Source organism: Punica granatum, chromosome 8 (assembly GCF_007655135.1).
Source record: "Punica granatum isolate Tunisia-2019 chromosome 8, ASM765513v2, whole genome shotgun sequence".
NCBI lineage: Eukaryota > Viridiplantae > Streptophyta > Magnoliopsida > Myrtales > Lythraceae > Punica > Punica granatum.
In genome coordinates, this window is record NC_045134.1 from 27,023,979 (window position 1) to 27,039,406 (window position 15,428).

Below are 15,428 nucleotides of genomic sequence, written 5' to 3' on the forward strand. Positions count from 1 at the left end.
ATATTTGTCGAACCATTAAAAACTAGCCTAATTTTATTAAATGATTATCGTATAAAACTTCAAATTAAGTTCGAGCATATTTTATTGTGTTAGAATGCAAATATATTTTAATCTAATTTCTATTATTATAAAGGTAAAATTATTGTAATATGTGAATTTATGGTAATGTAAAAAAATAAAAATTATATATTTGAAATAAGAATGTCATTAAATTTTTGTATTTAAAAAAAATGCATAATAGATTTTGTGTGAATATCTGTAAAGATATACATATTACACATTGTTCGATTAGATAAACATATAGTGCATTGAGACCATTAGTTGAAAAATGCTTATCAAACCATTCAAAATTAGTCTAATTTTATTAATTTAGAGCATATTTTATTGTATGTTAAATAGCAAATATATTACACAAATCAGAATAGTTGTTATAAAAAAAGGATATATATATATATATATGTATATATGTTTGTGTTAAAAATAAAATTTTATACTGTATATAAAAGTATGAATACTTCGAAAGTGATTTTCCAATTTTGATAATTCAGAAAGTACGATTATACTCTCATGATTTTTTCTCATACACTTTCGACTCGTGACTTTTGATCCTACCATTAATAATATAGTTATGTTCCATTTCTGTACTCATTGTAAATTATCTTCAATTGTCGCTTGAGGTCCCTTTAGAAATGCCTTTTTGAAAGATTCATTTATCATTGCAGATACATTTGCTCTATTTTCTTAAAACGGTTACATATTTGCGCTTCATTTTTGTAACTGGTTGTGTACGTATGATTATGATGACTTAGGCAGGAATTGGATCTTCATTTTAACATTGTCTCTCAAATTTCCTTTGTTTAATTGCTCGGAGGCCAAGATTGATGATCATTATTTTGTTTGTGCGGTCGAATGTTGATCGCTATTACCAAAATGCCATAGCCGACTCACTTATTACGAAAGAGTTGTCCTAAATTTCCTTTATTCCTTAAAATATTGTTACGAATTTTTTATTGAAAAAAAGTGAAAAGATCCTCCTTCAATTCGGCCAGCCGACAGCATGTCCAAGAATGTCCACCCAGCGGTGTTTTTTTTTGGGGCCTCACGTCATCCTCGACCGAGTTATCCAAGGTATGGATTTCCAAATTTTCAATTTTCAATTTTCAATTTTCAATTCTCATTTCTCAATATCAATTTATATTTTAAAAGATTGATGCATCACATGTCCGATTTCAACATTCATTGCTTAACACTTAGTCAAACTTTTTTTTTTTGTCTCAATTTAGGTAGAAATGCCATACTTGCTGATTTGAATTTAATAATTATGATGATCCTAACCCTTGTTCCGGTAATCTGATGATAAGAATTTTCGATTCCAATTTGAACAAAGAAAAGGAGTTTACAACAAAATAAAAAACGAATCTATACACCACATGTCTTTTCATGAAAATGAATAGCACCTCTTAAGGCAAAATAAACTTGCGTACATTAGAAAAAAGACCTTCCATGGCGGCCTGTCACTTCATCGTTGAGGCCAGTGCTCGAAGTCTCCCTGGAATGTCACCAGCGACCTAACCCATAGCTGTGATTACCGTAATCGAGCCACCACTACCTGATGAAGTTTGAATCAAAAAGAGAAAGAGCCCGGGAATAATGCGATGCAAGGAGGAGGTAGGTGTAGGTCGCTGGTCTCTTCATCCTCTCGCAAGACAAAGGGGGGCATTGTCGAAGTGAAAGGGGCCATATTGTGTACCGACAGATTTCAGAAACTGAAACTTATTGATATCGAAAATTTGTATGTATCTTCAAGCGAAAATTTAACGGCGAGACAATTTGTTATATCCATTGATCATATATCGGAATCATTTGGATGAACGACAGATTTGCATATTTTCGTTTTGATTGTTTAATTACCGACACTGTTTCTCTGAAGTAGATGGCACAAAGAGATCTATCAGTTGTTTACGGTAGCGCAAACAGTATTGGCAACTTCGAACATAGTTGTAATGGCTGGAATCGAGCCGCCGTCCCTTCGTGGATCTCTCCTTCAGCCCTCCCTCTCTTCGATTCTCACTTTCTCGTGCCGTGGTGGCTAGATTCCAGGCACATGCGAGGTTGTTGGTGGCATTTGAGGCCACTGGGGACGTTGACAATGCAGTGGCTGGACGGCACACCGTCGTGGGGCGTGCGAGCACGCTGTGATTTTAATTCGCTTTGGCAATTTTTTATTGAATTTTCTATTATTTTTTTATTTATTTTTTATGAGGCCACTGGAAATTGCAGGATTGGATTTTCCTTCGTGATGATGGACGAAGTAATTCCCAAAAAACTACTTAGGTCAGGCCAAATTAGACTTCTCCCAGCTCATGGTTTAGGGGTCCAAGGGTATTTCTCCCTCATTGATTTTCTGAGACACCGTCTCTTTATACCATTCTTCATCAAAGTAAGCGATGTGAAGATCAGCCGAACTCCCATTAATATCTCTGAAATATTGTAGTTGAAGGCTTTTCTCTTATAAAATGAGAAAATCAATATTCGGTAAGGACATGCAACAACATGCGAGAATTAATTTTTCCATAGATATGTGCTTCTTATATCTTGCAATATATATTTTTTCACGGAAAGAAAGTACTTTTCATTTCATTTAAGGGTTATATATTTCATTTTTTAAAATTTTAGTATTGTAATATTTTTTTCATGAACATATAATACTTTTGATTTTTTTCTTATATGGTGCATAATATTACCTCTTCAGGGCCACATGTCTCTCAAAATGAGAGTGAATTCCAATAGCATGAGATGGTGGATAATCACTTTGGAATGATAAAAGTTTTCTGTGATAAGAGGATCGTCAAATGAAAATATAAAAAAGTGAGTGTTTGTAGGCTCTCGTTTGACAATCACGAAACTACAGGTTCGATCATCATCGTGGGACTACTTATGCATTTTATTAATTTTCAGTTTCAATTTTCGTACGATAGGCTTATGGATTTCCATTGTATTATTAATAATAATAAAAAGTGAACATATGCATTACAATCATGTACGTATACTTTTTGAAGTTCCCTATTAATCCATTGATGTAAGTTTAGTCTTTTAGATAAGTGCCTACATATTTGAGTATTTTAAATCACAAGACCATTTTTTTCAATTTTAATGAGTTTTTTATTGCCATTTTCCAGCAATTTTTCATCCGGTTATTTATTCAATGTGAATTTGTTTGTTTATTCATTACTTAGAAATGGCATCGAATGTTGTTATAATCTCCCTTTTAAGTTTCTTTTTATTAGTAATCTTCTTTTTAAGTTGGGCACTCTTTATCAAGCATCAAATAGATTTCAAAATCAAATGGATGGTTTGCCCCATTAGAGGACCACCTATTGCATTTTTTATCTAGATTCATCCGCTTATTATAATTAATTAATCAGCCACCTATCTTAATTTCCAAAGAGTTCAGCACTAATATAAGGATAAAACAATGTGTATCGTCTGAAAAAAATATTTTTCTATTTCAATCAAGTTATTAGAGAAAAAGCAATCAGTCATAATACATGTCATACATTGTCACCATAAAGGCAAGTTACTGTATATACATCGCTTAGAGTATATGTGTCCATCATTCGCAATTCTCTATTTGCGTTATTCACCTCTTTTTCAGTTTATTAATTACATTGCAATTTTAGATGAAAAGATATCGTAAATTTTCATTCTTTATTTTTAGGTAATACTATTTACAGTTAAATAATACCACGCACTTTCATTTCAAGGGCTCTTATCTATTTATTTTTCTCCTATGGTACTTGAACCTCCTTTTACTTTTGCATGTAAGTCTAGCCCATAAAGTGGGTATGAGAAGGTAGCACCATCTATATTATATATATATATATATAATTAAAGGTAGAAAATGTTATTTGTCGATGCGTCAAATACCTTTTTTATTTACAACCAATATAATCAATTAACTATTTATAAAATGATCTACAGAATTTCATCTTACAAGAATCTTCAACGAATCATTCTATATTGTTTACTTTAAATGTAGGCATAGTGAGTACCAAGACCAAAGCAATACAACATGCGTGAGTACCAGGACCAAACACGTGATCTTTCAATTAAAAAATATTTATGTTTGGCACATAATGCATATATGCACAGACAAGGTATTAATACTTATATTATAAAGGTTTGTATGACTTGGTAAGAAAAACTAACACATTCGCCGGTAGTCTTGACAAGGCAAGTTGAAGGAATCGTGCTTATGGAGAGATTAGACTATGAACAATACAGATCGACTAAATGAGGCAATATCAAGAACATAATCATATAAACAATTGGCAAGAGAGGGTATTCTCATTATTAGTTAGTTTGTTAAGAATCTTTTTCTAGACTATATATATTGTTTTTCACTTTGGTGATTAATAAGAATTTGAGAATAGTAACAATTGAAACCAGGTGAAAAGTTTCAACTTTTATATATATACGTACAATACTATATTGCATTTTTATTAACTCCATTAATCATAATCATGTTGTCATATTATTTTTCCAACATTTTCTACTCTTAGTTCGTTATCTTACCCAAAAAAAAGAAAAAAGTGTTTTCACAATTTAAATTCTAAAGTCTCGGGTGCAACACGCGTGTTTTTTTTTCCTAAATATAGCATGAACTTAAAAAAACATAAAAAAAAGGCACGACCTTCAGGTTTAGCTGCAATTCTGACACGTTAAAAAAGAAGATCGTGTCTAAAGGTCCTGCATTTCTGTGTTATTTTTAAAGGTCATGCTATATATAGAAAAAAGTGTAAAGAACGTACTATACAAAGGTCGTACTATATTTAGGAAAAAATGCAAAAGTTGTGCGTTTCTGTGTTATTTTCTAAATGTCGTGCTATATTTAGAAAAAAAATATAAAAGTCGTGCTTTTCTATGTAATTAATCATATATTTAAGTGGGTTATAATGATGGTATAGAAAAAAATATGTGTGAGAATTTATTATTAAATATGAGAAAAAAGAAAAAAATAATGGTTATATTGTTGAATTAATAGAAGAACGAAGTGGAGTGATGAATTTATTATTAAAAAATTGATTGTAAAAATGATTAAGAAAATATATATGTAAGAATTTATTATTAAATAGGAAAAAAAGATAAAATAGTAATAATTATATTGAATTCGAGGGAAAATGGAGTGTAACTCCATTACCAAATGGGCTAATTTAATGTTACACACGCAGATATAGAGACATATTTAGGAATTTGGTCCAAGGGGATAAAATTTAAAGGAACTTTGTACGATACAAAGAGAATATGATAATTTCATTAAAAATTAAATAAAATTGATAAATTTTAATAAAAATTTCATAATTTTTTCCGAGTAGAAAGGGGCGACTCCCCCGCCTCCCTATATCCATCCCTCCACAGATATAATATATATATATATATATATATTTTGCGTGTGTCCAACTAAATAATAGGTAATTCTCGGATAAAGCGTGCAGATGAAATATGAAATGGGGGCAGGTAGACGATCATGTCAATTATCTGACATCAAATTGTCTGAGAAGATTCTAGCTAGCAAGCAAGGGCAATATTCTATCAAGCGTGCATCTCAGCAATTGGATATGTATATAAATATATATGTGTGTGTGTGTATCAATCCTCTGATCAATTCTATATATCTATGCATGTCCATTTCATTGCTAATATATTGGTTGTAGAGAATTTTCTCCGTTGATCTCATATACTGAATGCTCTACGAGCTTTTGCATACTGAATGCATGCATGCATAATAACTCAATAGGAGGATTTTGGCTTATCAAACGTTGCGAGACGAATTAATACAGAGGTTCTTGTAATTCTCCTCGATCGTGTTGGGAACTTCATGAAATATGAGCAGTTTACTAAATATATAATTGTGTGAAACAAATCGGAAATGATCATATAGAAAATGGAAACATTGTGAAAAAAGTGAATTGAACCAGAAATATCTTTTTTATTATAAAAAGAACTTTATAGATTTAGCATAGTGAAATAAAAATTTTATTTTAATAACTAATAAAGTGATACAAATAATCTCACCGTGAGAAATGAACTAAAATAATCTATCCATTATTAAGTGAAAGCGCGTTGCATTATATTCCTCCTTCTAGAGAAAATTTAATCTCCAATTACAAATCTCAAGGTCATTTTTACTATTTGCAAATTAGTGAGGTCCCCACAGTTTTTGTTATCCAGCTAGTTTGCGCTATTTAATTTCCAAGTCTATATGTGATTAATGACATTAATTATCGCCGATGTGACTTGGACTTCATGCGGTCTATCTCGTATAAATATTAGCGTTGGTGCCGCGCATTGTGCGGACCTTTGTATTTTTATATTTTAATCAATTTTTTATGAGAAATATTTTTTAAACATATTGTGAGATATATTTTAGAAATGCAGTGGAATAATGCTTTGAAATATTTTTAATTGACATTTTTATGAATTATACTAACAAACGTATTATTGATAATTGAGATTATGAAATGTGTATTATTGATGATGGAGTCCGATAATTAGCAAGTTGTGCCAGTGTTTGTATTTTCCTGTATTTACTTTGAATTTTTTAAAGTCGAATTTATGAATATTATTTGAAGAGGGACCACAACTCACCACATACATAATTTTTTTTGTATTCCGATTATTTGTATATGTTATGTGCACATTCTGTATTTTTCTATTTTATTGTATTTCTAATTTATTATTGTACCATGGTTTCCTAGTTAGTTTACTTGTGGAAAAATGTTGAGTGCTATCGGAGAAATAACTAAGAGACAACAATTATAGTACATTAATTTTAATTTATATAGTGTATGTTAGTTAAAGAATGGAATATTTGTAAAATTTTATGTATTCTTATCAATGGTATGGATTTAAAGTGTCGATTCATCGCGAGTTAAGAAATTGTCTATAAAAGTCTTCTATTGCACGAATTAAATGAGAGTTGTCACTGAGGAGTCAAAATTAATATATAGAATAAAAGAAAACCTTAATTTACTATGAGTAACAATCTATATATATAAAGTTGTATCCCCATAATAAATAGGATTAAAAAAGTAATTCCATATATAGTATAAGGTCATAAAGGTAAATATCTAAATAAAATAATTATAAATGTATATATAATTAGGATTAAATTAGTAAATGCATATAAATCATTAAATACTTAATAATTTTATTATATAAGCACATTCTTGATTTAAAATATATAATCTCAAAATTTATTTATAAAAAATGTAATTTCTTAAAATAAATATCTATAAAAAGCTGTTCGACATAATCACTAATTAAAAGAAAAATCTACCACATGCAATAAGTATATTTTAATATTGAACACTTTTCAAATAGTAATAGATAAATCTATTTAAAAATTACTAAAAAATAGATTTTTTGCACTTTTTTTTACAAAATACATAGAGGTTATCCATTGCATTCTTTTAGAAATTGATAATTAAGAAAATGTAATATGTTTTTTAAATAATATTATTTTTTTCATCCATATTTGGTATTATAACTCATTTGTAATTATTCTAAACTTGTTATCATATGTACTAATATTTGAATGCTTTCAATTTAAGAATATATAATATAATGAAAACTTCATTTGTGATATGAAAATTTTTAAAAGTCCATCTAAAAATAATTACTCTAGATAGTAACTCGTGTATCGCATGGACAAAAAAGCTAGTATTACATACATACATACATATATATATATGTATATTATTCACCAATATATATATATATATATATATATGTTGATTACAATATTCTTCCATTGGGGCCTATAATTTATGGGCCCTGGATCCATGCATTATTTTATTGTTAGACTAATTTATTTGTTTTCACATAAAAGAAGAATTATGGAGGATAAAAAATTAATTTTTTCAACTATTTGAGGAATTAGTTGAGAACTATATTTTATGACTTGCTCAACCATGTAGTATTAGCCATAAAAATGTAGTAAAGCATCTAATATAAATAGAATATATTGAAGTTTCAATTAATCATAAGTCTATCACATAATTATCAAGTAGAAATTGTTTTACACCTTGCATGCCTAGAAAGTGAGAAATTGATAAAACATATTTGTATAGCCAAATAAGAAAATAACTGGGATAAAAATGGTATGACATTATATAGCAAATACAAATAAGGTGGATAAATATATGTATATACACATATCTGTGATCATCAATAGCTAGTCATAGGAGATGACAATTGTTTTTTTTTTCCCGATTATACAGGAGGTCCACTTAATACAATTTAATAAAAATTCTAATAGCTAATTAAAGGGTACCGATAGTCCCACAATAAGAGTGTAATCTGTAATATCTTGATTGATAGGCGAGAGTATACGCCATAACACTACACCATCTTCCTTCTATGACAATTGCTTAATTTAATAACATTAACTTTTTTATGGTGTTAGTTTCTCGCTAGTTAGACGGAGATGGAGAGAGAGAAGGAGTGGAGAGAGACAAAGACATTCCTTTGTGCTATGGCACATCAAAAACATCCATTCCGAAAACTCCAAAAGACCTTTCTAATAATTTCCCTTTCAATTCTCAAGATTAATGTCTGAGCTGAGCCCCACCAAGAGCAACAGGGTTTATGAAAAGGAATTCCCCCCCTCAAATTCATTCCTCCTTCCTTTGCTTGGAATATTGATCAGTAGTACACTATACGATACCATACTATACACACATTGCTTCAGATTCTATTGGATCTAACGGCCCTGCAGCTCTCACCCTGATCTACTGTATAATAAATACCTGCCCCACCAATTGTCCTCTATTTCTTTTTTTGCTGAGACCATGATGTTCCGTCAGCTGATCAGGTCATAAAACGTTTAATCCTCGATCGGGGATTCTTCTTTTTCCCAACTCTAGTAATTACATATATATTCACCACAAAATTTAATGTCTACGTATACATATATACAAGAACATGATATATCTATATATATGTGCGTGTAGATGTACATATATACAACTGTGTCTACAGTTTCTTCTCTTCTGTTTGCTAGCTTTTGCTTCGTTTCTACGTCTAAATATTTTGGAGACAAAATAAAAAAACAGCAGAGAGATTGACGGGTTGATAGAGGGATTCTGGAACAATAACGTACAGTAACAGTGGGGGTGGGGTGGGGTGGGGAACTGTTGCTGTTTTTCCTACATGCATGCCAAGAACAGAATTAGCCCGGCCCACACCACACCCCACCACACACAATTTCATTTCTTGCAGACAAACCCTAACAGCTTCCTTCCTTGTTCCTTCCTTTACTTTCCTTTCCTTTCCTTTCCTTTCCCCCATACACTCACACACAAACTCTGACTAGTGACTGACTGCCTGCCCTGCCGCTGCCGCTGCTCTCAGCTTACAGTAGAGACGACCAAAACCCACTTTTTTAGAATATTATTAACTTCTGCGCAATTGGTACGGTTTAATTGATAAAATAATGCTCCTCCCCCTTCGGTTCAATAATTAGTCCTAAGAAAAGGAACCCCCACTATCTATATATATAGCATATAATTATTATTAAGATGAACTATTTTGAATATAAGACATTCGTCCAAATAACACTGTTTGAAGCATGGCATGACCTTCATTGATTTAGATACAATTCTACTACTTTCACGGGATAGATCGTTCAACTGGTATATATTCATGTCCTCAACAGTTCCTTCATACGGATCACAAACTAGAGATCAAACAATAATCCGGAAAACAACAAAGAACAACATACACACACACACACAACAACAACAAAAAAAGTCAATAGTGGAAAAGAAAGAGTTCACCAAGTGTATTTGGTGAGCATTACAATTTACAACCAAGCTGCGAAGCCCATCGGGTGCAACATCATTGCTGGCCGGTGCACGAATTTCTGTTTTGTCCTGAAATATTTTGGGTTCAAACCATATTTCATATCATGGCTTCTAATTTATCTGATCCCAGAAAGAATTTGGGGGGGGGGGGGGGGGGGGGGGGGGGGGGGGGGGGGGGGGAGAGAGAGAGAGATTAGGGTTTCTTTGCGATTGTGTGTGAATGGTATGTGTGGATATGATCCGGAGATGGAGGGATCGATCGAGGACAAGCGGCCGGACGTGACAGCTCTCTCACTGTGAAATTGCATTGCAGCAGATCAGAGAAATCTCAGAATCCGAGAGATCTTCTCCCATATTAATTTCCTCAAATATTTTTACTTAATTTATTGAATTAATAATACCTCATGAGTCAGGACTTCTATTTATATGCTTTATTTATTATATCTTTTACCAGTCATGATCGATCATCGGAAGGAAGGACGACCCCACCGATTCTACGTCACGGTCTCACACACACACGGACGCATACACTGGTCTTGTGTGATTCCGGAACAGAGATTTCATTTTTCTTTTTCCTTTATTTTGTTTACATCTTGTCAACGTTAATATCTTGTCCCATTATTTGACATGAACGAGTTCAATTTTTGAATGCCGACTGCTAGCAAGTTGCCCAACTTCGCTTGTGTATCTTAATGGTGTAACAAGGAAATATATATATATATATATAAATATATATATGTTATTCATCGAGAAGTGTATATAGCGTACATTTACATGACATATACAAGAAAATTTAATATTCTGGCCTGTGGCCTTGGACCTTGGTTAAGATAGTCAAGAATGGGGCATTAACAAATTGAATCGAAATGTGCTGGACGCTCAAGGAAAAGTATAAGGACTTAGGTGGTGTTTGATAAAATAAGTGCTTAAAAATTAAGCACTTAATTAGTTAAGGGAGGAAATGTGTAAGAAGTGGGGAGGGATGATAAAGATGAGAAAAGTTTTGTGAGAAAGTAAAGAGCATTAATAAGTGAAAAATGACTTATTTCATTAAGTAAAAATTTTTCTACTTATTTCATTAAGTGATTTTATACTTAATGATTAAATAGTTTAGACTCTCATCTTTCATCAATCATATGCTTTTATTAGCTAAAGGTAATAGATATTTGTATATGCATTAATTTGCATATGTTGGAACCCTAGTCGATGTATATATATTTCTTCCTTGATGTGCACCGTGCGAAGAACTTTTATTTTTTTAATAAGAAAGAAGATCTTATTTCATTTTAATGAAATCAAAATTACAGTAGAATAGCTGCAATTGGCGAGCGATCCTAGCTATTACCAGAAAAGCAACAATAACCTCACACCGATCACGACCACCAACTGTCAGCAAACCACTCCCAAATATGCTAGATTAAAAGCACCCAATGAAAACTAATACATTATACCGTGCAATGGACTTATGCATATCGAAAGGCATTAAAGTTTAATTACAAGTTAGGTGCCGTTAATTAATCTAGTGGGCTAAGAAACGCAGATCGGGATCAAATCAATCCATTGATCAGAAGTTGAATTAAAAAACGTGGTCCTGATCAACAAGAAAAAGCGGCAGAAAGAGAGCAAGATAAAGTTAGTAAAGGCACTGACAAAATCTTGATGAGAGGATTGTAGATTGAATGCATATATACATGAGATCACAAGAGCGTAGACTGAAGCACGCGAGAGAGAGAGAGAGAGAGAGAGAGAGAGAGAATAATGGCATGCAATAGCTTTAAACTTAAGTAAAGTTGTGTCTGATTTATTCCCCTTATTAACCACATAAATAATTGACAGGGAGAATAGCAACTCCACATGCATACACATGCTTTGTGATCGAGTTGCATCCAAGTAAATATTGACGTCAAATAACAATTTATGCTAAAAAATCCTTAGCAAGCCACATACACTTACACACACCACATATGCATATATATATATATATATATATATTTATATATATAGCCCCCCCATTACTGTTTTCTAGGTTTCGAATGCATTGTCACTACTACAAATTGCTCAAACCTAGTTATATAGTATATGGTCTTTTAGCAGGGGAAGATGATATATAATATATACATATATATATATATATAGATAACCCTAATAAATAAAAATCCTGGCCTAGCTGTGTAAGCTAGTCCATGTGACACATATACTATAGATATAGATAGAGATCATCCCCGGTATAAATAATTCGTATATATACTCCCACACCTTAAGCATATAAAGAGGGAGTGGTTATTCAAGAACTGATGATCTTTCAGTTCTTCATATCATACTACCACCTCCTCCTCCACCTCCATTGATGTCTCCCGAGAGGTTGTTGTCCCACGGAAGGGAATATGGAGGAGGTTGAAAGAAGCCGCCCCCTCCGTTGCTTATGCTGCCTGGGTCTGCGGCAAACTCCATTGAGGACCGCCGGCGAGCCACAGGTAGTACTGGCTGCATTGAGGTTGTCCCGGGAGGCAAAGCCGATGGAGGGATGGCGCCGTTGTATGCGTAACGGATGAGATCCGCATTGGCTGCATCAAGTTCCTTCTGGAGCCTCTGGACCTGTCTCTGGAGGAAGGAGATAGCTCCCACGCAGCCGTATACCGGGTCCCTCACCCTGGCCTCTGCCTCGTAGGCCAGGGAGTTGACTGCGTCCTCCCGCTGATGCGGTGGGAGCTCGTTGAGCAGCTTAGTCACGTTGCTCGCCCCGAAAATCTTGTGAACATTCACGAATTTCTGGGGCTCCTCAGGAGGGAAGTAGGGTGCAAATATGCAGCCGGGCATGCACTTCCTCCGCAGGAACTTGCACGCGGCACAGGGTGAGTTGTAGGAGCTGTTCGATGACGACATAATCTTTGCCACCCCACACATATGTACAACAAAAATTAACCCCACTAATTACACTCATAAATTAAGCTACATATATATATATATATATATATATTATTTGGCTGATCATTATGGATATGAAACATAGTATATGCATGCATTTTATCTCTTTCGATGCTCGTTTCTCCATTAAATCACATAAACAAAGTCACATGAATTGTTGAGAAAGCAGAACTCTTTTCCTTCAGTTGAAAGCACAGTGGAGCCGTGCATTCAAATATCAATTACTTTAGCTACTAATTAAAATTCTTAATTTTGTAATGGTTTTACTAATTGCATGCATCTTCCTCTCTTTTGATATGGAAAAATCAGATAACACGTGCCCGCTATATAATACCAGCTTATGTTGCTAATTGTTGTAAAACATACTACCGGAGTTTTCCTGGAGGCTGTATTTACAATTATTGCATTTTATATAACAACCTGTTTGTTTTTTTTGTTTGGGTAAATTTTGGCTAAGTGATGATGTTATTAAATCTGTTCAATCAATAGACTTATCCAGAGAAAATATACCTACTGGCTACTTGTGATGATATTATGTATACCGACTGGTTTGACATTGTAAATGCTGCTAAATCATGGAATTATTTACTTGTTTTATGAATTTGGGAGTTCATTCACTAATTCTGACTTATATATAGTTTAAGAAAGATTTTCATTCTGTAGGTTTGAATGTCTCAAATTTTTTTGGGATGAATTTGTGTGTGTCTTAATTAGACTAATCACAATCACAATCGACTCAGAACCAATGCCTTCATTTTCTTTTCAGAACCAATGCCTCCATTTTCTTTTTTCCTGGTGGGAAACAATGCCCATTTTGTAAAAGAATCATTGCTGTAATCTGCAGAAGAAAGGAGAAATCATCCTTCTAAGCTTCAAACCAGTCACAAGTTCGGAAGGAAAACGAACAGAAAGATTGAAAATCCTTTTTCTGAAACATTTGTGGAAAGATTGAATATGGATCTTACGAATTTAATTAAAACTCATATACATGCATTACACAATTTGTATTTATGTATATATATTATATATGGAAATATATTTCCTCTGAGTCTCTGACAAATCCTCGAACTCCTTCAGCTTTTTTTTTTTTTTGCCTTGAAACTAATTCTTCTTACTCTGACTTCTACGCATCAAACCCTCTCTCTCTCTCTTTCTTCTCCTTTCTCTGACATTGTTGGACAATTTCCTTAATCATTAATGAATTGTTCTTTTAGGTGACAGGAACTGTGTCCATTTGCATGAACAAATATATGTTTCATCATTGGCTGAATATGCATATATGTGTAACTCTAGATTGTGTTTTTCCAGCTGGCTATGGGTTAAGTAACTCTACATTTTGTATGTATAGATATATATAACATTCGATTCTAAGTTCCTTTTTTTTTGGGTTAAGTATGTGAAAGTTTTTTCAATGAATATATATGTAAATATTTAGTTAAAGTAAACTTAATCAACTATGATGATATAATTATGAAATATTACATTATCTATATACTGCAGGAACCCTTTAGCTAAATTGAAAATTTTTTACCTAACACATCCTGCACAATATCCTACTTCTTTCTCAGCAGACTCAGACACAAGGAAAGCTCAGCAGAAAGGACATACATACCTATATATATGTATATATGTGTGTGTGTACATGGTTTTCGATCAATTAGGTCTCTGTACATGCGCAAGTTTTGATCAGAAGAATGGGAAAGGGAATTACCTTTTGCCTTATAGGGATCTCACCCCTCTCTTTCAAAAGCCTTTTTTCTTTCTGTGAGACTGTAGAAAGTGATAGGATATAACCTCCCCTTATAGCTTGGAAGAGTCTTTCTTCCTAGCTAGAGAGAAAAAAGCAAATCAAATATGGATGAACATGAAACCCTAATTGGACACAGTGTGTAGATAGGGAGGAGGTAGAGACACAGAGAGCAAGGAAGAAGGGAGGAGGAGTAGGAGGAGAGGGGGGAGAGAGAGAGAGAGAGAGAGAGAGAGAGAGAGAGGAGAAGCCCTGACAGACACACACAGGGAATGCTAATAAAAACTCAATAGCAACAAAAAGAGGCAAATGTGTGAAGAGGAAGGCAAAGAGAATTTCTATTTTCATTTTCTCTTTTTTTTTTCGATGGGATCACATGTGTTCTCTCATCTTCTTAGTTGATAATAACTTTCATTCAGATGATGAATTGACCCTAATCATGAGTTGCGTCTGGTATGTCAAACATCTATACGAAACAAGTAATTAATTATTGTCTGTTTATAAGGAGCACAATAAACTAATTGCATCTCATGTCGTGGTTTGATTTTTTTTTTTGTTTAGTGGATGGAGGGAATAGGGTTTGATCAATTGGGGGAGGAAGCAGAAGAGAAATGTAATAAATGACTAGTACACGATGAAAAGAACGACCTCGACCGCTCCCCCTTCCCTTTCCCTCTAAATATGTTTTCATTATCAAAAGGGTATAAATCTATATCTCATGCACTGGAAACAATATATATACTTAATTTGTCATTACATATGGAAAGTGTACTTCGCAAATTAAAGGTGCTTATGAGGCAGCACATATAGAAAAATATATAAATTGTATGAAATATGGGACTTTAACTTCATTATTTAAAGGTAGCTTAGGAATCATCTTTAGAGTCTAA

General features: G+C 33.1%; 1 protein-coding gene across 1 annotated transcript; it reads right to left on the reverse strand.

Moving 5' to 3' along the window:
• Window positions 1-11,746: 11,746 nt before the first annotated feature.
• Window positions 11,747-14,911, reverse strand: LOC116187390 (protein LATERAL ORGAN BOUNDARIES). Its single transcript, XM_031516058.1, has 2 exons — window positions 14,503-14,911; window positions 11,747-12,752 (listed from the first exon to the last, which is right to left on the reverse strand). Exon 2 carries the CDS (start codon window positions 12,747-12,749, stop codon window positions 12,177-12,179), a length of 573 nt encoding a protein of 190 aa, XP_031371918.1. The 5' UTR covers window positions 12,750-12,752; window positions 14,503-14,911; the 3' UTR covers window positions 11,747-12,176.
• Between the last annotated feature and the right edge of the window lie 517 nt (window positions 14,912-15,428).